This window comes from Brachionichthys hirsutus, chromosome 9 (genome assembly GCF_040956055.1).
Source record: "Brachionichthys hirsutus isolate HB-005 chromosome 9, CSIRO-AGI_Bhir_v1, whole genome shotgun sequence".
In the NCBI taxonomy this organism is placed as follows: Eukaryota; Metazoa; Chordata; class Actinopteri; order Lophiiformes; family Brachionichthyidae; genus Brachionichthys; species Brachionichthys hirsutus.
The window spans coordinates 14,741,588-14,763,290 of record NC_090905.1 but is presented as its reverse complement, the minus strand read 5'-3'; the positions used below and the strand labels follow the sequence as shown (position 1 = coordinate 14,763,290).

The 21,703-nt window shown below is 56.7% G+C and overlaps 2 protein-coding genes across 2 annotated transcripts in view; one reads left to right on the top strand and one right to left on the bottom strand.

Annotated features, from left to right (window-relative positions):
* Positions 1-1,440: 1,440 nt before the first annotated feature.
* nwd1 (NACHT and WD repeat domain containing 1) lies at positions 1,441-8,838 on the top strand. Its single transcript, XM_068743623.1, has 18 exons — positions 1,441-1,524; positions 1,591-1,707; positions 1,749-2,148; positions 2,221-3,505; positions 4,144-4,347; positions 4,415-4,568; positions 4,892-5,009; positions 5,146-5,310; positions 5,423-5,620; positions 5,688-5,810; positions 5,881-6,086; positions 6,154-6,408; positions 6,489-6,579; positions 6,650-6,792; positions 7,354-7,627; positions 7,727-8,280; positions 8,350-8,455; positions 8,528-8,838. The coding sequence occupies exons 1-18, from the start codon at positions 1,441-1,443 to the stop codon at positions 8,836-8,838; spliced, it is 4,788 nt and encodes a 1,595-aa protein (XP_068599724.1).
* A 3,478-nt stretch (positions 8,839-12,316) lies between these two features.
* patj (PATJ crumbs cell polarity complex component) overlaps positions 12,317-21,703 on the bottom strand; it is a 9,627-nt gene continuing 240 nt past the window's right edge. The window contains exons 2-25 of the mRNA XM_068743622.1: positions 20,999-21,064; positions 20,774-20,892; positions 20,639-20,710; positions 20,383-20,560; positions 20,188-20,298; positions 20,047-20,100; positions 19,857-19,956; positions 16,594-16,790; positions 16,374-16,465; positions 15,931-16,015; positions 15,771-15,851; positions 15,430-15,600; positions 15,170-15,361; positions 15,014-15,097; positions 14,734-14,927; positions 14,516-14,663; positions 14,101-14,193; positions 13,927-14,026; positions 13,816-13,847; positions 13,616-13,738; positions 13,435-13,539; positions 13,267-13,352; positions 13,055-13,178; positions 12,317-12,463 (exon numbers count right to left, since the gene is read on the bottom strand). Coding sequence (XP_068599723.1) covers positions 12,317-12,463; positions 13,055-13,178; positions 13,267-13,352; positions 13,435-13,539; positions 13,616-13,738; positions 13,816-13,847; positions 13,927-14,026; positions 14,101-14,193; positions 14,516-14,663; positions 14,734-14,927; positions 15,014-15,097; positions 15,170-15,361; positions 15,430-15,600; positions 15,771-15,851; positions 15,931-16,015; positions 16,374-16,465; positions 16,594-16,790; positions 19,857-19,956; positions 20,047-20,100; positions 20,188-20,298; positions 20,383-20,560; positions 20,639-20,710; positions 20,774-20,892; positions 20,999-21,064 — 2,754 coding nt within the window. The remainder of the gene's footprint in view (positions 12,464-13,054; positions 13,179-13,266; positions 13,353-13,434; positions 13,540-13,615; positions 13,739-13,815; positions 13,848-13,926; positions 14,027-14,100; positions 14,194-14,515; positions 14,664-14,733; positions 14,928-15,013; positions 15,098-15,169; positions 15,362-15,429; positions 15,601-15,770; positions 15,852-15,930; positions 16,016-16,373; positions 16,466-16,593; positions 16,791-19,856; positions 19,957-20,046; positions 20,101-20,187; positions 20,299-20,382; positions 20,561-20,638; positions 20,711-20,773; positions 20,893-20,998; positions 21,065-21,703) is intronic.

Below are 21,703 nucleotides of genomic sequence, written 5' to 3'. Positions count from 1 at the left end.
GGCGAGATCAACACTGAGCAGGTGAACCCGGCTGAGACGACGTGTGGGACCCAGAACCAGGAGCCTCGCTCAGAGAAGCAGCTTGGCCCTGATCCAGTTCTCCTCGAGACCCTCCATCCGGATCAGGATCCAGAAGAGCAAGAACCTCAGAAGAACCATCAGAACCTTGTATTCCACTGCAGGGTTGTGTTTTGGACTCGCTGCAGGAGGTCCGTCCGGGACGGCCGTCGTCCTGGAGGAGCCTCCCTGGAGGACGAGCAGGGAGGAGCCTGAGGAGCAGCCGGAGGAGAGCGAGGAGGAGCAGCTGGAGGAGAGCGAGGAGCAGCCAGAGGAGAGCGAGGAGCAGCAGCTGGAGGAGAGCGAGGAGGAGCAGCTGGAGGAGAGCGAGGAGGAGCAGCCGGAGGAGAGCGAGGAGCAGCAGCTGGAGGAGAGCGAGGAGCAGCTGGGTGAGAGCGAGGAGGAGCTGGAGGAGAGCGAGGAGCAGCTGGGTGAGAGCGAGGAGGAGCTGGAGGAGAGCGAGGAGCAGCAGCTGGAGGAGAGCGAGGAGGAGCAGCGGCTTGAAGGAGACGGACGATGTCGGACCGTCCGGTAGCACCAGAGGGCGCCGCGGAGCTGCAGGACGTCCTCCGAGGACGGACAGACGGAGCTCAGAGGACGAAGACCAGCTCCAACATGATCCGGGTCTTCATCAGCTCCACGTTCACAGGTCAGAGCAGACGGTCCTTCTCTGGACCTTCCTGGACGCGTCGCCAGAACCTTTGTGTTTGGTGGCAGCGCTGATGATGTCATCATTTAAGGGCTTTGATGTTTCTGATGCTGGTCCAGGTCTCATCGGGTCCCGGGTCCCGGGTCTTAGACGGCGTTTGTCTGCTGGATGGATCCAGATTAAGTAAACCTGGAGATGGTCCTGGTCTGACTTTGATCCGGATTCCAGTCTGGATACAGAAACATCTGGATTTGACCATTTACTTATAAAGGGGTCCGATCTGAACCATCATGAACCACGTCTTCTGGTTCTGATCCAGAATGAGGTCAGGAATAAATATGACACTAACATTAAACCCGAGAGACCAAGAACAGTCTAGAACCTTCTGGTGCTGATCCAGATCACCGTGTGGACAGTGTAGATCCGGATCCTTCTGGTTCTGATCCAGATCACCGTGTGGACGGTGTAGATCCGGATCCTTCTGGTTCTGATCCAGATCACCGTGTGGACAGTGTAGATCCGGATCCTTCTGGTTCTGATCCAGATCACCGTGTGGACGGTGTAGATCCAGTTAGGGGGGGGGGGGGCTGCTTGGGGGAGGTCTGTGCTCTGAGTGCTTTCTAGCATTAGGCCCCGCCCCAGCTTTGGGCTGTTGGCGCCGCTGAGACGCTCCTGCTCCTTTGATGATGATGATGATGATGATGATGAGCGTTTCCTTTGAACCCGTTTCAGATATGAGCAGCGAGAGGAAGGCCCTGCAGGACAAGGCTTACCCAGAAGTCCTTGCTCACTGCCGCCGCCTGGGCTTCACCTTCGAGGTCAGAGCGCCGGTCTTTCACCCGCCGGATCACATGACGGCGTGTAAACAGCCACTTCCTGTCTAGGCGCTGGATCTGCGCTGGGGGGTCCGAGGCGTCCCCTCAGGAGACCACGAGGCCGGCGAGCTCTTCCTGCAGGAGATCCAGAACTGTCGGAGGACGTCAGCCGGTCCGGACTTCGTCGTGAGTCTCTTCGACACCGTGACGTGATGCTTCTGGGGCAGTGGGCGTGGTCAGCGACTAAGCCCCTCCTCCTCTGGGCTCCGAAGGCGCTGCTGGGGAACCGGTACGGCCACCGCGCCCTTCCTCGCCTCGTCCCGGAGAAGCAGTTCGAAGCTCTTCTGTCCAAACTGGCCGGAAGCCCCGACGGCGCCGAGCAGCTGGAGCGCTGGTTCCTCAAGGACAGCAACGCGGTCCCGCCCACCTACGTGCTGCAGCCAATCACAGCTCACTTCCCCTTCTACGGCGACCTGCGGCTGGAGAGCAGGCCGCAGCGCGACGACCACGTCCTCGGGTGGCGCCGGACGGAGACGCAGCTGCTGCAGCTGCTCCGCGCCGCCGCCACGGACGCCGAGGCGGCCGGTGACATCACAGCGGAGCAGAAACACCGGTTCTACGCGTCAGGTGAGCCCCCCCGGGTCGCCCCCCCCCGTACCCCCCCCTGCTGCACCTGAGCCTCTTCCTCTTCCTGTCCAGTCACAGAGCAGGAGTTGGAGCTCGGCTTGTGGGCGGGCGACGCCCAACCTTCGGCTCTGGTCTTCGTTCGAGAGACTCCCCGCCAGCGGGCGGGGGGCGGAGCCAAACGTCTCGCCAGGTTCGTGGACGTGACCGCCGAAGGCCCGCTTGATGCAGAAGCTCAGGGGCTGCTGAGCGGCCTCAAGTCCCGCCTCTACGGCTCCACGCAGGACAACCTCAACCGCCACTGCGTGGAGCTCAGCAAAGGAGGCGTCGACCCGAAGCGCAGAGACCACGCCCACTACCTGGACAGCGTCTGCCAGCAGTTTGTCTCACACATGAAGGCCCGGGTCGGAGCGGCGGCGGAACGGCGGGGGAACGTCTGGGGGAGCGTCGAGGAACTGTCTGACTGGGCGGGGGGCGGAGCCGGAACGCACGCCGTCACGAGCGCCAAGCTCTGCAGAGGCGTGTCCGGCAGGGAGGGGCTTCTGGGTAAGCTCTGCTTCGCCGTGTGGGAGGCGACCCAGGTGGACCACGCCCCCCTGGTCGTTCACGGGGCGGCCGGGATGGGGAAGACCACCGTGCTCTGCAAACTGGCACAGGAAATGCGAGGCGTCGTGGGGGCGGGGCCAGCGGTGGTGATCAGGCTGCTTTCTATTGGCCACCCTCAGAGGCCCGACATCGAGCACGTCCTCCGCGGCGTCTGCCTCCACGTCTGTGTGGCGTGCGGCTTGGCCCCGCCCTCGCCGCTGATGGCCGGCGGCCACGCGGAGCTTCTCCGGTTCTTCCAGAACGTCCTCGCCGCCGCCTCCCAGCGCGGGAACACCCTGCTCGTCATCCTGGACGGCCTGGACCGCCTCTCCGCCCGACGGCGTGCTCACGAGCTCCGCTGGCTGCCCACCAGCACCCCCCCTCACGTCCACCTGGTGGTTTCCATGGATACCGACAGCCAGGCTTTTGCTAGCATGCGGCTGAAGCTGCCGTGTCCGGCGAGCTACTTTGAAGTGGAGCGTTTGTCACATGACGAGGGGAAGCAGATCCTGGAGGCGGAGCTCCGAGGCTCCCGGAGGACCTTGTCACCTGAGCAGAGCGCCGCCGTGCTGCGGCGCTTCGACGCCACCGGCCACGCCCTCCACCTCAAGCTGATGCTGTCTGCAGCGAGACGCTGGGCGTCCTACACGCCACTCACAGGTGTCCACCTGGGGGCAGACTCACAGGAAGTGATGTCACAGCTCCTCCTGACGCTGGAGAAGAAACACGGGAAGGAGCTGGTGGCCGGGGCCTTAGGATACATCAGCCTGAGCAGGTGAGGGGGCGTGGCACATACACCACTCTGAGCAGGTGAGGGGGCGTGGCACATACATCAGCCTGAGCAGGTGAGGGGGCGTGGCACATACATCAGCCTGAGCAGGTGAGGGGGCGTGGCACACACATCAGCCTGAGCAGGTGAGGGGGCGTGGCACACACATCAGCCTGAGCAGGTGAGGGGGCGTGGCACACACATCAGCCTGAGCAGGTGAGGGGGCGTGGCACATACATCAGCCTGAGCAGGTGAGGGGGCGTGGCACACACATCAGCCTGAGCAGGTGAGGGGGCGTGGCACACACATCAGCCTGAGCAGGTGAGGGGGCGTGGCACACACATCAGCCTGAGCAGGTGAGGGGGCGTGGCACACACATCAGCCTGAGCAGGTGAGGGGGCGTGGCACATACACCACTCTGAGCAGGTGAGGGGGCGTGGCACACATCAGCCTGAGCAGGTGAGGGGGCGTGGCACACACATCAGCCTGAGCAGGTGAGGGGGCGTGGCACATACACCACCCTGAGCAGGTGAGGGGGCGTGGCACATACACCACTCTGAGCAGGTGAGGGGGCGTGGCACATACACCAGCCTGAGCAGGTGAGGGGGCGTGGCACATACAAAAAACTTCTCCTGACTTCACAGGGCGGGTCTTCTGGAGGCGGAACTACGTGATGTCATGTCCCTGGATGATGATGTCATCTTTGAGGTGTACAGGTACTCCCTCCCTCCCACACCCTCACTGATTCGTCTGCCCGCCTTCCTGTGGGCCCGACTCAGACGAGACCTTGAGGAACACCTGGAAGAGCGCTGGACGGGCGGGGTCGCCTCCATCACCTTCTCCAACTGGTAATGGGCGGGACCAACGGCCACTCAGGAAAAGGTTCAACGTTAAAGGTCACATGTTCGTGTGCAGGCGAATGTCGGAGGCCGTTTCAGCGCAGTACCTGACGTCAGATCGAAGGGGGCGGAGCCTGAGGAATCTGGCAGAGTACTTCCTGGGTCGGTGGTCAGGGAAGCTGAAGCCAGTGTCTCTGCCGGGCCTGTCGGTGCTGCTCGCCGACAGAAAGGTTCAAAGTTCATTCACTAAAAACCCAATAAATAACAATAATAATAATAAATAATAATAATAATAATAATAATAATAACAATAATAATCAATAATAATCAATAATAACAACAATAATAATACATAATAATAAAACCAATAAATAATAATAATCAATAATAATAAAATAATAAATAATAAATATAATAATAAAACCAATAAATAATATAAATAATAATAATAATAAATACTTTAATATCTGAGAATAAACTGAGGAGTTAAATAAAGACATGAAACTGACCCTCCTCATTCACACTTGTTCTGATTGGCTGTGTGATGTCATAGGTCCCGCCCCAGCCTCTGTGGTTTGCTCCAGGATTGGCTAACGTCAGGAAGCTTCAGGAGCTGCCCTATCACCTGCTGCATGCAGGCCTGTGGGAGGATCTCCAACAGGAAGTCATCGGTAATGTTAGCATGAGCATTAGCATGTTCGCACGCGCGGTGTATAGTACACAGTACGCGGTGTACAGTACCCAGTACACGGTGTACAGTACACAGTACACAGTACACAGGTCTACGCTCACCGTGGTGTTTTCCAGGAAGCGCCGAGTGGCTGTTCTGCCAGAGCAGGGTTTGTGGGGTGTCCAGCGTGATCCAGGACCTGGACCAGTGCTCCCAGTACATGGACTGCATGGAGACCGGACTGGTCCGGGACACCCTGGTCCTGATGAAACCCACTCTGGATTTCCTGAAGGGTCACATGGGTCAGTTGTTCTCAGAGAATTCAGTGATCTCAATGAGAATCTAATCCAAGTAAAAACCAGCGCTTCTGTCCCGCTTCTGTCCCGGTTCTGTCCCGCTTCTGTCCCGGTCCAGATATGTCTCTGTTCTACACCGAGCTGTTGGCCAGACTCTGCTCTCTGGCCACGCCCTTCCCTTCCCTGATTGGCCGGCTGGTTAGCCAATGTGAAGACTGGCTGCTGACCAACCCCGAGCCCGTCCTCATCCCGAAGTGCAGTTTCCTGCAGCAGCCAGGGGGGGCGCTGCAGAGCCGCCTGACCGGACTTGATGCGGGTCAGAGACGTAGAACTGAACGAGTCCGTTTGATGTGCAGTCAGGTTACCTGTCTGTCTGTCTTCAGGTGTCCTCTGCCTGGACGTCAGCGTGGGGGCGGGGCTTCTGCTTGCCGGCTCAGACGACGGCGTGGTGGGGGTCTGGAGCCTTGATGACCAGCAGCTCGTCCACTTCCTGTTGGGACACACAGGTGGGTCGATTGATCCTTTACCAATACACGTTATTGATACCGATTGGAATGCGTCCCGCGCGTTCTGTAGGGGCCGTCCTGTCAATCAAGGTGATCGATGACTCCGCCCACTGCCTCACGGTGGCCACGGACCGCTCCCTGAGGAGGTGGGACCTGACGAGCGGCCAGCAGCTTCAGTGCATCCAGGAGGCACTTCCTGCTGACCCCGCCCCCTCTTCGGTACACCTCCACCTGTCTGAGCCGAGCCGTCTGCTCTTCATTTCCACCAGATCACAGGTGCGACCGCCGTTAGCTCGCCGCTAGCTCGCCGTTAGCTCGCCGTGGACAGGTGTGTCTCCTGCAGGTGAGGGTGTGGAAGCTGGACGCCGCCGAGCTCGTCAGTAGCGGGCCGGACGGCGGCGGCGTGGTTCTGGGGGTTCTGGGGGAGGCGGTGGTTTCCCTGTCGGACGGCGGCCGGGTCCGGATCAGCCACCCTGCCGGCGGGACCGGACCCGTGGAGACGCCGCTGGAGGAGGGACGTTTGTCCGCCGCCAGCTGGGTGTCGCTACCGAGACACGGGCAGGTGTTTGTGGTTTCTGAAGGCGGAGTCCTGCACCAGGTAGGACCACACCAGAACCGGCACCAGAACCGGCACCAGAACCGGCTTCACACTCCGGGATCCGTTTTCACTCTCTGCAGATCTCCGGCACCGGCCGGCACGCCGCGGTCCAGCTGGTTCTGGTTCCGTCTCTGCTCTCGGTGACTGAAGATGAAAACATTCTGATGGCAGGTACGGCAGGTTCCATGTTCAGACCCCTTCCTGGCCCGGTTCCGTCCACCGGACTCGGTTCTGTCCGCAGGCTGCGATCGGACCCTGAGCCTCTTCCACGTGGACCCGCTGGACCGGTTCCTGGACCTCCATCACGAGGACAGCGTTCTGTCCGCCTGCGTCTCGTCAGACGGACGGACCCTCGTCTCCGGAGCCGCAGACCAGCTGATCCGAGTAAGACGCTCCTTCACAATAAAAGCCCCCCAGCCCCTTCACAATAAAAGCCCTCCAGCTCCTTCACAATAAAAGCCCTCCAGCTCCTTCACAATAAAGGTCCTCCAGCTCCTTCACAATAAAAGCCCTCCAGCTCCTTCACAATAAAATCCCTCCAGCTGCTTCACAATAAAGGTCCTGCAGCTCCTTAACAATAAAATCCCTCCAGCTCCTTCACAATAAAGGTCCTCCAGCTGCTTCACAATAAAGGTCCTGCAGCTCCTTCACAATAAAATCCCTCCAGCTCCTTCACAATAAAAGCCCAGCTGCTTCACAATAAAGGTCATGCAGCTCCTTCACAATAAAATCCCTCCAGCTCCTTCACAATAAAGGTCCTCCAGCTCCTTCACAATAAAATCCCTCCAGCTCCTTCACAATAAAGGTCCTCCGGCTCCTTCACAATAAAAGCCCTCCAGCCCCTTCACAATAAAGGTCCTCCAGCTGCTTCCACAGCTCCGTTTGGTTCTGGTTCTGTGACATCAGACCTTGTTTTCTGTCGTTATTTTGTATAAACTTTATTAGATCTGGTCGGTGCTCACCGGCACTCTGCTGGACACCCTGTGCGGTTCCGAGGCCCCCGTCACCTCCGTGGTTCTGCACGGCGACCTGGTGATCTCTGCCTCGACGGGCGTGGCCTGGCTCCATCTGTGGAGCCTGAAGTACGACGCCCGACACAAAGCCGCCGCCCACATCCCCGCGGGCTGCGCCCACGCCGCCGTCACCAAAGACGCCAGCCAGGTTTTCTACGTCCGGCAGCAGAGCCAGACTGAGATCATCAGCTGGAACAACCTCACAGGTCGGTGCTGGTTCTGGCGGGTTCCTGCGGGCCGGCGTCCCATCGCGGCGTTCCCACCGGCGTTCCCACCGGCGTTCCTACCGGCTGTCCCTCCCGCAGGTTCGCTGTCCGAGCGTTTGTCCGTCTCCGCTGAGGTCTGCTGCCTGGAGTTGGCGCAGCACAAACGCCTGCTGCTGTGCGGCCTGACCACCGGTACCACCCTCATCTACCCCTTGGCCCTGCCCCAGGAGACCCTGTGCATCCCCCCCCCAGAGAGCCTGTCCAGGGTCCTCTGCATGGCCGTCAGCCCCCAGGAGAGACACGTGGCCGTGGCCTACGAGGACGTCGTCCGTCTCTTTGAGATCACCACCAGAGACGGCTTCCCCCGGGTGGAGGGGCCGCTGAGCTCCTTCCCCTTGTCCCTCCTCCAGGCGGCGCTGTCCTCCATGGCGCTGCTGCCCGATCGCCGGCTGGTGTACGGGACGGGCTGCGGCGAGGTGAAGCTCTACGACTTCAGGAACGGCAGCAGCGCCGCTCTGGAGCCGCATCACAGCAGAGTGACCTGCGTGACCGGCAGTAACTGGGGGGGCCACGCCCTGGTGGGCTCCGAGGACGCCGTCCAGAGGCTGTGGTCCCTGAAGCCGCTGGCCCTGGACCACACCATGGAGTACAAGGTCAGCCCCCCACAGGATAGCGCTCGGCGTCCTGGTTCTGCCGGTCTCTAACGGGGCGTGTCTCTGCAGGGGTTCTACTTCGAGGGCGTTCTGTCTGCCGCGTTCTCCGACAGCGACCAGTTCGTCTTCACGGGATCGCAGGACAGAACCGTCAAAGTCTGGGACGTCAAGACCGGCACGTCCTGTCCTTAACCCAGACAGGGAACTAAGCTCAGGCTCGAATAAACCCGGATCCTGTCCCCAACAGGGACGCTGCTCCTGGTCCAGTACGTCTACTCGCCCGTCGTCAGGATGGTGACCTACAGGAACGGCTTCGTGGCGTTGTCCCAGCAGGGCGCCGTGCTCAGAGAGGTGTTCCGCTGTCCGGAACACATCGGGCCGGACTACAACCCCCTGAGGAACGTCAAGGCTCAGTACCGGGTCACCTCCAGGGAGAAGGAGCCGGACGGTCAGCAGAGCTCCGGCTCGGAGCTGCAGGGCTTCAACCCGGCCCAGTTCAACCTGAAGTTCCTCCACATGCTCAGAACCAAACCCTCGGCCACCTGCCTCATACTGTAGGGCGCCGGGGCCCCCCCCGGGGCCCTGTCCCGGGCCCCGGCACCATCGGGGCCCATGAGTGACCCTTACTTTGCTTTACCTAATATTCACCCATTATTGTTTGTAAATATAGATGTTGCCCCTTTTTGCGCTACTCCCCCCCCCCCCCCCCCGTCTTAGACACACCTGCACAAACAGGGAAGTTCCAACGTTTGTGGCGACGCCACGCCTCCGACCCGCCGAGTCCACCGAGCAGGAAGCCCCGCCTGCTGGTCAAACATTAACAGGTGATTCAGCAACAACACCTGAGCAGCGTCCGTCGGCTTCAGACGACAGGAGCAGCCATGAGGAGGCTGCTGCTCATTTCCTGTTTGTTGGTGACGGCGGTGACGCCCCAGACAGGTACGGTAGAATCAATCGATCAATCACTGTCAGTGAACACGCGCGTTCTCTTCTGCATGAAAACATTTAGGAAACGTCTTTAATTCCTGAAACGTAAAGAGCGACGCGACACGCCCTGAAGATAATGAGGTCATTATCGTTTTATTGACAGCAATCTAAACCTATTGATAACCCCCAGCAGCGGAAAGCATCTGGGTCTGGTTAGCTAGCAGCTTATTTTAGCAGCTAATGTTTATTGGTTTGTGTTAGCTAATGGTTATTTTTAGCAGTTAAAAGTGTTTTGTTTATATAGGTTAGCTAGCAGCTTAGTTTAGCAGCTAATGTTTTTTGGTTTGTGTTAGCTAATGGTTATTTTTAGCAGTTAAAAGTGTTTTGTTTATATAGGTTAGCTAGCAGCTTAGTTTAGCAGCTAATGTTTTTTGGTTTGTGTTAGCTAATGGTTATTTTTAGCAGTTAAAAGTGTTTTGTTTATATAGGTTAGCTAGCAGCTTAGTTTAGCAGCTAATGTTTTTTGGTTTGTGTTAGCTAATGGTTATTTTTAGCAGTTAAAAGTCTTCTGTTTATATAGGTTAGCTAGCGGCTTATTTTAGCAGCTAAACGTGCGTGCACTGTTAGCTAACGCTTCCTTTTAACAGCAACAGTTCAGCTAAGCTAATAGGCTGTGTCAGCGGTCACGCTCGATCACCCTGAACCCTAAAAGTGATGACAGAAGCGTCTGACCTTTGACCTCTGTTTGCTTCGCAGCCCAGGAGACTGAGCGTCCGCTGCCTCAGTGGCTCACCGGCATCATCGCCCTCTGCATCTTCCTCTTCCTCACCTTCGTCACCTTACTGATGAAAAAGGCGTGGTGCGAGGATTCCAGCAGGTCTGTCAGGGGGAGGAGCTAATAGTGTGTGTGTTAAATAGCAATCATGTTTATACAAACATTAATTGAAGTCAATTTTAGAGCTGATTATATTAACGCGACTGCAGGAAGACAACGCCAGCAGCCTCAGAGGTCGCCGACGACGACGGGAACATTTATGAGAACATTTATGACCCCGCCCTGGAAATGTCCAGGTAAACGAGAATCCAGGTGAGCTCTGTCCCGAAGGATCTTTCTTTCTTTAACTGTTTGTGTCTCAGGAGCAAAGAGGAAGAAGAAGAGAAGAACCTGGTGTCTGACGGCCACGTCCAGAAGGTCACTGCCATGTGACGCAGCGCTCGCTCCCTATTGGCTGTCTCCACATCGCCATCGCCGACTCTAAGTCGAAAAATGTAGTAAAGATTTACAGCTGATTTGTTTTGTTGTACCTGTCGCCCCAGCTGGGCGGGGCACACGATGAAGAACTCGTTTTGATTTAATTCCATCTGTAACTTTTTTCTTTTTCAAATGTCCTAAAATTCAGCAGAACATGAGATGATATAGATTATGTATTATTAGTTAGAGGGTGATCAATGTGCTCGATTGAGAACAATAAAGACGAGGAGAAGCAGCTTCCTGTTGATGAATAACTATTTAATGACAAGCTGCAGCTGATCAATGAGGACCATTAATGATTAGTCACCATCACACAGGCGCTACAAGCGTCATGTGACCTGAACACCAGACAGACTCCACCCCTTCACCGTCCATTTATTGTGCTCTAGATAAAAGATTCAAACGATCAGGAAACAATCAGGGAACGATCAGGAAACGATGACAAATCTAAACGAAATAGAAATGATTGATTCCCAGCAGGATCAGAAATAATTTACGAACAACCACATCGTGGAAGAACAACACGTCTAGTTGGAAGCGCATAAAGAACAGCAGCCGCTGTTAGCTTGATTAGCTAAATATCTGAACAGCAGCATCAGACTAGACGTTAGCACGACTCTGTAGCCACGAGACGACGTTAGCACGACTCTGTAGCCACGAGACGACGTTAGCACGACTCTGTAGCCACGAGACGACGTTAGCACGACTCTGTAGCCACGAGACGACGTTAGCACGACTCTGTAGCCAAGAGACGACGTTAGCACGACTCTGTAGCCACGAGACGACGTTAGCACGACTCTGTAGCCACGAGACGTTAGCACGACTCTGTAGCCAAGAGACGACGTTAGCACGACTCTGTAGCCAAGAGACGACGTTAGCACGACTCTGTAGCCACAAGACGACCTTCAGAACAACAACCAAAGTAATGTTTGACATTACAATCAATCCTTTTGTTCTCTGTTAGCATAGCATCAAATCTGGGTCCCAATGGACCACTGCTTCCTGTCTTTACGCTAAGCTAAGCTAAGCTAAGCTAAACCCACCCCAGACGCCGACCAACTCTGGAGAACAAGAGCTTGAATAAATGTCTTTAAGCCTCGTCGGCTTCCTGGAAGCCTTTTCTGTCTTAAATCTCTACGGTTTACCTCCATGGTATCCATGGTAACAGGAAAACGGGGCAGCTATTGCTCGAGGGGGTAAACCTGCTGTGTGGAAGAGATGTCGCCCCCTTCTGGCAGAGGGAGTAATGACGCATTCACAACCAACGCAAAATGCATTTTCCACATTTGATACCATGAACATGCGACTCAACAGGAGGCGTGAACGAAATTCAGCCGAGAGCCAATCAGAATCTCCGGTTGTCGGCGGGATGTTTACGGCGAGGGGGAGGAAACCGGCCCAGGAGTCACGGCTTCACGATGCGTTCAAAGACATGCTCTTTGTGGCGGCCGTTAAAGTGCTGCAGGTCGTAACCGGACCAGACGGAGGTGCCGAGAGGCTTCTGGCGCTGACGGGGTTAACTCGCTCCGACTGGCTTCACCTGGTTTCACGTTTCACCTGGTGTAACACGCGACGGCAGGGGAGTGATGGCGAGCATGCTAGCACACCCAGGCGGCGCTACACGCGGAGGAAACGGATCACTGAGTTCTAATAATAATGATGCCAGAGGTGAAGGCGGAGCTTCATCCAGGTGAACGAGCGTCGTCTGAGTGGGCGGGGCAACCCCTAACCCTGATCCGCTGAGACGACATGATTCTGATGACCCGTCAGTGATCCGGCGAGCCCGAGGTTGAGGAACCCTTCCCAGGGGTGTGGCGGCGTGTCGGACAGGTGAGTGGCGTTCTGTTCACGGCGTTCTTACGACAGGATGTCCAACGTGACGCTTCCTCTCTGTTTCTTCAGGACGGCGACCGCCTGCTCGTGACTCGCCCCCTGCAGGCTCTCTCCGTTCACCGTCAGGATCTGGTCGCCTCGCTTCAGACGGCCGTCCACCGCCGCCGCGCCCTGAAACGCACGCCGACACGCCGCGTCAGACTCTCTGGACCCGAATCAGAGTCCCTCGCCAGAGGGGTCGCTCACAGCTGTCATGGAGCGGTCCTCGGCAGAGGCCTACAAAGCTACGCGGTTAGCTTAGCATAATCAGATCCGCTAACACCTGAGTGGATCTTAAAACAAGCTAAGCCTGTTAGCATTATAGCATGGCAGAACCCCCCCCACCCCTATAAGAAGTAAAGTTGGTCGGGTATGGAGCTAGCTAGCTAGCTAGCTAGCCTAGGCTAGCATGGTTTTGACCTTGCTGAACACGGTCTTGACGTAGATGGGCAGCTAGCTAGCCTAACCTAGCATGGTTCTGACCTTGACGTAGATGGGCAGCTAGCTAGCCTAGCCTAGCATGGTTCTGACCTTGACATAGATGGGCAGCTAGCTAGCCTAACCTAGCATGGTTCTGACCTTGACGTAGATGGGCAACTAGCTAGCCTAGCCTAGCATGGTTCTGATCTTGACGTAGATGGGCAGCTAGCTAGCCTAGCCTAGCATGGTTCTGACCTTGACGTAGATGGGCAGCTAGCTAGCCTAGCCTAGCATGGTTCTGACCTTGCTGAACACGGTCTTGACGTAGATGGGCAGGTCTCCATGCGGACTGCCGAACCCTCCGACGACGCTGAAGCCGAGTCCCTCAGAGCCTTTCTCCAGGCTGATGCTGCGGGGCTGTGGCCCCCTGTGGAGGCGGCGCGGGGGCGGAGTCAGAGGACACCTGTGTGTGTGTGTGTGTGTGTGTGTGTGTGTGTGTGCGTGCGTGCACTCACTCGGGCTCTGCTGCAGGTGCGTCCGTGTCGGCCGACCAACTCTCCACCTGAGTGGCGACGGCGCCGATGTTGGTGTCGGCGACCACCTGGGACAGTGATGTCATTTAAAGGCACAGTCCACTAATTCTACACGTTCGGTACTCCGTTACCGGCGATGGGCGGAGCTACCTGCAGGCTGATGTTTCCGTAGCTGTTCTTCAGCACGGTGACGACCTCGCCGTGAGACTGACCGTCCACAGACAGACCGTTGATGCTGACAATCCTGTCCCCCACCTGGACACGCACACAGGTAAATATGCGGCGCCATGAAGGACGGCGTGGAGCTCAGGTCACACGTTTACTCGTTGACCTTCAGTCGGCGTGTTTTGGCTGCGACGCCGTTGGCTTGAATCATGGCGATGAAGATGGGGACGTCCCCCAGCGGGCTGCCCCTCCCACCCGCTACGCTCACCCCGAGGGAGTCAGTGGCGCCCTGCAGAGGGAGAGACACGCCCACTCGTAACGACAGCGGTGACACCATCGAGACTGGACGTTCTGTTGCTACGGTACCCTGGTGATCGCCACGGTCCGCACGGCTCCGCCTCCCGCTGCAAACACAAGCACCGATCAATATATCGATCACGGACAGAACCCGGTGACGCCTGAAGGGCGGCATCCGACCTGCGCTGTTTGAGCAGGAAGTGATGTCACTGCTGGACCTGGCGTCGTCATCGAGGGGTGATGTAGGAGGGGTAGAGGGCGGAGCCAGGACACCTGAGCTCTTTTAAAGACAAACAGCGACATGATCAGTGTGTGTTATTATGGGATGTCCCCCCCCCCCCCACACACACACACACACACCTGGCTCCTCCGTGAGTGGCGTCTGGATGAGATCCAGGAAGCAGCTTTGAGTCGTCCGAGCTCCAACAGAACCGGACCCCGAACACACTGCAGAACACACACACACGCGCACACACACACACACACACACACACACACACACACACACACACACACACACAGGCACACACACACACACACAGGCACACACACACACAGGCACACACACACACAGACACACACACACACACACACGTAGCTTCTGATGTGACGACCTCATTTAGCATTTAGCATCTCCACACGTTTGGCTAGCATTAAGCGCTAACATTCTGACCGGGGGGGGGTCATCCTCCGGAGACACTGACCCACCTGTCTGGGGGTTCTGATGACCTGATTGATCGGATCATATCGGGCCGGGTCTTAACGATACCTTCAGCGTGGCGGCGACCGTTTCCTGGGAGGCGTGTCTCGTATCGTCTCTGTTGACCGACAGGATCTGATCGCCCTGCATGAGACGGCCGTCCAGCTCAGCAGCGCCCCCTCTGACCACCTCAGATATAAACACCCCGCTGCCACACCTGCCGCACACACACGCGCGTCACGCCGAGTGTCGTGGTCGGCCCGCGTGCCGCCGGCGTGAAGGCGGACCTCTTCTCCACGATGCTGAGTCCCAGCCCTCTGCCGCTCTTCTTCTGCAGCTCCACCTGGAAGAGGTCCAGGTTCTCGTCGTCCCGGTACCGAGCCTCGTCCCTCAGCACCGTCAGGCGGACCTTGGCCGACGTCTGACGCAGCGCAGCGATGGCCTCCTCGTGGGTGGCCCCGCGCAGGTCCACGCCGTTCACCTGGACACGCGAGAACACACGAGAACACACCTGAACCTCCGGGTACCGGGTCCAGATCCCCCAGCATGGTCGGACCGGACCACTACCTGGAGTATCTGGTCTCCGGCCCACAGCCGCCCGTCTCTGGCTGCAGCTCCTTCTTCATACACCTCGTGGATCACGATGGCGTCCTGGTGGGGGGGGGGGGGGTGAGGATCTGGCGTTGGGGCGTGTGTGTAGCGTGTGTAGCGTGTGTGCGGTACCAGCTGCGTGTCCCGGCCCCCTACGATGCTGAGTCCCAGTCCGGATCCCCCTTTGCAGATCTCCAGTTCGGTGTCCTGGCCCGGAACCACTGAGGAGGCGTGTGATTGGTTACACACGGGAGGGCTGTGTGTACCTCTGTTGGCCGTCTGCAGGTCTGGACCAATCAGTGGAGGAGACGCTCCCCTGCAGGCCTGAGATCAGATCCAGATCCAGTTATTGATCGGTAGACAGAAATCAATCAGGAGACACCTGTCCCTACCTGCTGCTCCAGAGGTGCCCCTGAAGCCCGGAGGTCCTCCTCTGGAGACTCTGAACGGATGTGAGGACACCTGCGGGGACTCAGGACCGTCTTGGAGGCGTCTTCCTCGCTCAGACTCTGGGGGGCGCCGTCGCTGCTTCTGTTCTGTTCTGCTTCATCATTCGTGTCGTCCTGCAGGAGGACCCAAAGACCACGTTACATCGGGGTCAGGGACACCCCTGGAGGACGTGGGGGGTTTCTTTGGGGGGGGGGGGGGCAGTTTCTAAATCTATAACCGATCAATAACATCCATCCCATCAGGGATCAGGGGCGGAGTTCAGGAGGAAGACGAGTCGACTCACAGGCACATCGGATGATGGGTGGAGGGTCAGGCCTTCTGGGGGGTGGGGTCTAACTGTGGGGGCGGAGCCACCAATAGGAGTCTGACAAACAGAAAAGGAGGTTGATTAAACTTTATTTAATCTTTGGATGGATAACAGAGACAGGGACGGGTGTGGACACCTCAGCGGTCACAGGGCCGAGGACGGGGGGGGGACGGGGAGACGAGAAGGGAGGGACCGCCATCTGGTTGATTGCATCTTCACATCTGGGGGGCGGGAGGGGGGGGGAGAGGTTAGATTTACCTGTGTCTTTGTGGGACGTGACGTCAAACAGTGTTTCTGTAGAACGGCTAACGCTAGCTGTGGCTAACGCTAGCCCTGACGGGTTAGGTTAAAACCAACGGCTAACGCTAGCTGTGGCTAACACTAGCCCTGACGGGTTAGGTTAAAACCAACGGCTAACGCTAGCTGTGGCTAACACTAGCCCTGACGGGTTAGGTTAAAACCAACGGCTAACGCTAGCTGTGGCTAACACTAGCCCTGACGGGTTAGGTTAAAACCAACGGCTAACGCTAGCTGTGGCTAACGCTAGCCCTGACGGTTTTCAGCATGCCTCAGTCCTACCTGAGCAGGGTGAGTTTCACCTTGGAGGCGGTGCTCTTAATGATGGCTGAGGCATTCTGGTGGCTCCGCCCATAAAGGATCTGGTTGTTGATCTGAAGGAGAAAGACTTGCTGATCATCACTTCCCTTAAAACACGAGGAACAGCAATCGTCTGATTCAGGGGCGGACCCGGTGACACCCGACACCAGCCTCAGAGGTCAGTCCATCACAGGGGAGTCACCTCCAGCAGCTCGTCTCCGACCCGTATCCGCCCGTCTCTGGCGGCCGCTCCTCCTGGATGGAGTCCCACCACAAAGATGCTGAGGCGGGACCGGTCCACGTTCCCTGCCAGGCTGAGACCCAAACCCTGGCGCTCCTTGTCCAGCTCAATGCAGAGCAGCTGGCCTCGCAGCTCCCCGTAACGCTCACACCACCGCCCTGCAGGGGGACCAGGAGGACCAGGAGGACACGGGTGACCCGGCAGAACCAGAACCCGGACTCACGACTCGGTCCCGGTCCCAGAGAGACGCGACCAGGAGGCAGTGACGACTCAGCTGAATGGGATGCAGCCGACGGTCGGAGGACGAAGGGCAGAACCAAACAGAGGTCCCCCCCCCGTCCCCCCCCCCCCCCGTCACTTCCTGCAAGCCGTGACGTTAACATGTCCAGTAATCGATCGATCGATCGATCGGGGCCTGTTCAGCCGCTAGCACCCCGTAGCCATGCTAGCACCCCTCTGGACATTTCGCTGAAATCCCTTTCATCTTTAATTCTCTTTGATGCATGAAGACGAAACAAACATGTCAACATGCTAGCTGCTGGAACGTCCCTCCACAGCGGCGCCACGCTGCCCTCTGCTGGCTGCTGTCACCCGAGCCTCATCAGCTTCACGTCGGTCCAGTTTTGATTGTGGACTGGATCCAGACCCTGAACCCGGCACGGGTCCCAGTCCCTGAACCCAGCACGGGTCCCGATCCCAAAGGGAAGGCTGAGTAACCCCAGCTGACACAAACAGGCTAAAGGTGACCTCTACCTGGACGCCACGCACCGGCAGCCCCCCCCCCGGAACGCACCAGAACACGCGTGCAGAGAGGCAGCGACTCACCTGGAGGCAACATGGTCCATGCTCCAGTCCTGGTGCCCCCCCACACCGATCCACATCAACGGAAACCGAGCGAGCGCTGCTCTGGTCCCGAAGCAGAGGACGAGCAGCAGCTCGGCTTCCTCTCTCTCCCCAGTCATCTTCACCCCTCCTCCTCCTCCTCCTCATCATCATCTCCCCTCCTCCTCCTGCTGCTCCATCCTCCTCACCCTCCGTCTCTCCCTCTCATCCTCCTCCTGTTAGCATACACAGCCACACTTGCCGCCTGTTTGCTGCCTGATGAAGATGAAACCGAACACTCTGGATCTTTTAATCCCGCCTCCCTCCTGCAGCCAGAAAACAAAGATCCTCCAGGAATCCGGTCCGGACCTGTGGTTGGTCCTGATGATCTGGTCTGAGCCGCAGAACCGGCTGCAGACGTGCTAACATTAGCCATAGAGGTAGCTGCAGACGTGCTAACATTAGCTTCAGGGCTGGCTGCAGACGTGCTAACATTAGCCATAGAGGTGGCTGCAGACGTGCTAACACTAGCTTCAGGGCTGGCTGCAGACGTGCTAACATTAGCTTCAGGGCTGGCTGCAGACGTGCTAACACTAGCCATAGAGGTAGCTGCAGACGTGCTAACACTAGCTTCAGGGCTGGCTGCAGACGTGCTAACATTAGCTTCAGGGCCGGCTGCAGACGTGCTAACACTAGCTTCAGGGCTGGCTGTAGACGTGCTAACACTAGCTTCAGGGCTGGCTGCAGACGTGCTAACATTAGCTTCAGGGCTGGCTGCAGACGTGCTAACACTAGCTTCAGGGCTGGCTGCAGACGTGCTAACATTAGCTTCTGGGCTAGCTGCAGACGTGCTAACATTAGCTTCTGGGCTAGCTGCAGATGCCATGGGCAGGTTCTCTGGGTGGATTATAGCTACAGTTCAAGCAGAACGACATGTCTGGAACCAACGAAGAAGAAAACAGCAAAGCGAAGTGAGAATATTTCATGATGTGAGTGCAGTAAGAATGACCTGCTACTTTAGCTTAGCTGCTAAATGTTACTAGCATCAGAACCACCATAACTGCAGAGCTCTGGATCAACTACAACCCAACTCTCAACTGTCAGGCTGTCGCTAGCATGCTAACGTTACCGCCTCCGCTAATCAAAGTCCTGATGGTTTAAATGTAAACCCTTTGGTGAGAACCGGACTGAAGGACCGACGCTTTGCTTTGATGAATAAAAGCTTATTTTGAAAGAACCTGCCTGAGACTTTGTTTTGGTGGGTTTGAACAGGAAGTGTTTATTCAGTAAAAACAACTTTATATTGTTAGTTCCGGAATATTACAAAGTGAAAACAGACACTTTTAACCCCGTTTTAAACGTTCTCATCAGTTCAGACCTGATTAAATCCGGTTTCCGTGCTTTTAGTTTAGTTTCTTTACGCCATTATTTTTCCTTTATTTCCTGCGGAGACTCTTAACTTGAAAATCAGCAGCGTTTATAAAGACGCATCGTCAGCTGACTTCCTGTTAAAGGAAAGACGATGAAGAGGAAATGAAGAAGACGTCCTTCACCCAACAGGTCACAGATCCCGCCCACAAACACCAAACACCAATAAAAACAGCTGCAAGTAAGCTCCTCCCACACGCAATTAACCCCGTCCACCAGCAACCCAGAACCAAAAACCCCACCCGCCCGCTTCAAAGGCACCAACGAACCAAACGCACCCAGACCAGAGGGAAGAAGAGAAGAAGAGAAGAGCCAACGGTCCAGAGAGGAGAGACGGAGAGAGAGAAACACGAAGACGTCGTCCACTCTGAGCCGAAACCGACCGACGGACGGACGGACGGACGGTTGGTTCAAACGAGGCCTGCAACGACAAAAGACAAGAATTAACCACCGGAAACCAACTTAAACTAGTCTCCTCCTCTTCAGGTGTTTTAAACTAGTCTCCTCGCCCGCCGGTGGATTTGACTAGTTACCATAGCAACTACCGTTCCTGTCTGACACCCTGCTGGACGGAGTGATTGGACCTGACGCAGGAGGAGGAGGAGCTTGGCACTACTTCCTGTGGTGGATGAATACTTAATGAGGGCTGGCAGCAGGAGCCAGAATAAACCGAGGCTGTTGTTCTGTGCTAACAGGCTGACGGCGCCACCTAGAGGCTAAATGAGAAGGCTGCTCTATACTGCCCCACAGAGGCAGAAGGCAGAACTACAGCAAAATGAACAGACTGCTCTATACTGCCCCACAGAGGCAGAAGGCAGAACTACAGCACAGGGGAAAATTATATATGTGAGTTACAGTCGACTTGAATGGGAGAAGTACTCGATTACTTGAGTATAGGATGCACTGCCACAGTATTACTGTAATACACCGTCATACTGCAGTACCAGCGTGTGATTCATGTGTGTGCTACTGACCTTTGACCTGCTCCAGGTCAGAGGTCACCTCCTGCTCTGCTTGGCTGGGAGGTCTGTAGGGAGGGGGCAGCCTCAGAGGGGGCGGGGCTGGAGCTGGTTGCTGTAAAGTGGAAGCAAACAGGAGTGAGTGTGTGGGAGGTGCTGCCTCCTGCTGGACGCTCCAGGACTCTCAGCCGGGTCCGGGTCCTACCGCAGACGGCGTCCACTTGGCTTGGTGCTTGCTGGGATCCGCTACAGACACCGGCTGAGACACACGGGGCGAAGCAGAGTGGTGATCAGACCAGACTCTACTGTGTGTGTGTGTGGGTGCGCGTGTGCGTGCGCGCCTTACCCGTGGCGTGGCCGACAGGCTCTGGACGATAAAGACGACGGGACTTGGTGCCGACTTGATGGCGCTGACGGCCTCGCTGTGAGTGGCAGCCCTGACATCGACACCCGACACCTGCGCACACAGAGCGCCACCAGCAGGTGAACAGGAGGCACGTTTGGAGGCGGAGCCTGGGAGCAGGAGTTCCACCTGGCCCACCTCCAGGATCTTGTCTCCGGTCTTCAGGCATCCGGTCTCTGCAGCAGGACTGTCCTGCAGGACCTGCTTGATGAAGATCCCCTTCAGCTCTTCACCGTTCCGCAGACGCTTGATGATGTGTCGACCCCCCACGATGCTCAGACCCAGAGACTGACCCTCCTCAGGCCACACCTCCACCCTGTGGGGGCCAGAAAGACGGCGTGGAGTCTATTCATCAGGGAACCAGCGCCATCCGAGGGGGCGTGGCGAGCGCTACCTGCGGGGCAGTCCCCAGTGGCTGAAGGCCGGCGTCTCCTGCCCCTCCCCCTCCTCTCTTGCAGGTAGGTCACTGCGAACACATCCAGAGTCACCACACGGCTCCACGCCGTCTGCAGGCGAAGCAGCCGCATACCTGTGGCCCCCTCGGGGGAGTCGAGAGGCTCCTCCCTGGCTCCGCCTCTTCCGCCTGGCTCTGCTCATCACCCTGACGGACCTCCAGACAGAAAACAGCGGATCAACTTCCTCACAGACCTACGGCTGGAGCTTTACATGAAAGACGTGCTGGAGAGGACACACATTCAACCACAAGAGGGCGACACAGGACAGAGAGCGACGCGGGAGAGGAGGCGGGACTGACTCTGTGTCCGATCGACGCCCGGAGCTTGCTGAAGGAGCCGCTCCTCTTCAGAGCGCCGGAGCCGTCCTGATGGGAGACGTCACAAGCGTTACACTCGTCCACACTCACACCGACAGAGACGGGTCAGAACACGGTCCGGTTGGACTTTTAAATCCATACTGCGTTTGATGTTCATGTTCATGTAAATAAAACAAACTTTATGCGTATACGGATTCATTTATTTAAAAGTGCGTCTTCATAACAGTGAAGAAATAATCTCAATCTGGAAAGTAACTAATTACTAAAATGATCTAGTACAAGAAAAAGTACAAGAAGTACAAAGTGTAAGTTTATCCTGTCAGAATAAAACTCTGAATGTCGAACAGTTCTAACGAAATATTCATTATTGGTCCTTTTCATGACTAATTAAAAAAAACAAATGTTTTATAAACAGTGCCTTATTGGATTTTTCCCCCCAATCCAATTGAATTCACCTTCAGCCCTGATGACCTTCAGTCTTAGTGCTAGCTAAGCGCTAAACCTCTGCCCCCCACCGACTACACGACAACCCGTTGATTTAAAAAAGGACTGTGCTGTGGGGCTGACGGGCCCGGTCCGGTGCTGAACAGAACCGCCCAGAAAAGAGAGGGAACACACAAAGAGGCGACAGCATGGCTTCAGGTGAGCAAAGAGCTTAGCTTTTATTAGAAGTTAAGAAAGACAAAC

Excerpts from the sequence above, each read along its gene's own strand:
- nwd1 (XM_068743623.1), top strand. The coding sequence starts at position 1,441 with ATGAGCAGCGAGAGGAAGGCCCTGCAGGACAAGGCTTACCCAGAAGTC. Across the intron at positions 5,311-5,422 it reads TTTCCTGAAGGGTCACATGG|ATATGTCTCTGTTCTACACC; the intron begins GTCAGTTGTTCT and ends GTCCCGGTCCAG. Across the intron at positions 7,628-7,726 it reads CAGCTGGAACAACCTCACAG|GTTCGCTGTCCGAGCGTTTG; the intron begins GTCGGTGCTGGT and ends TCCCTCCCGCAG.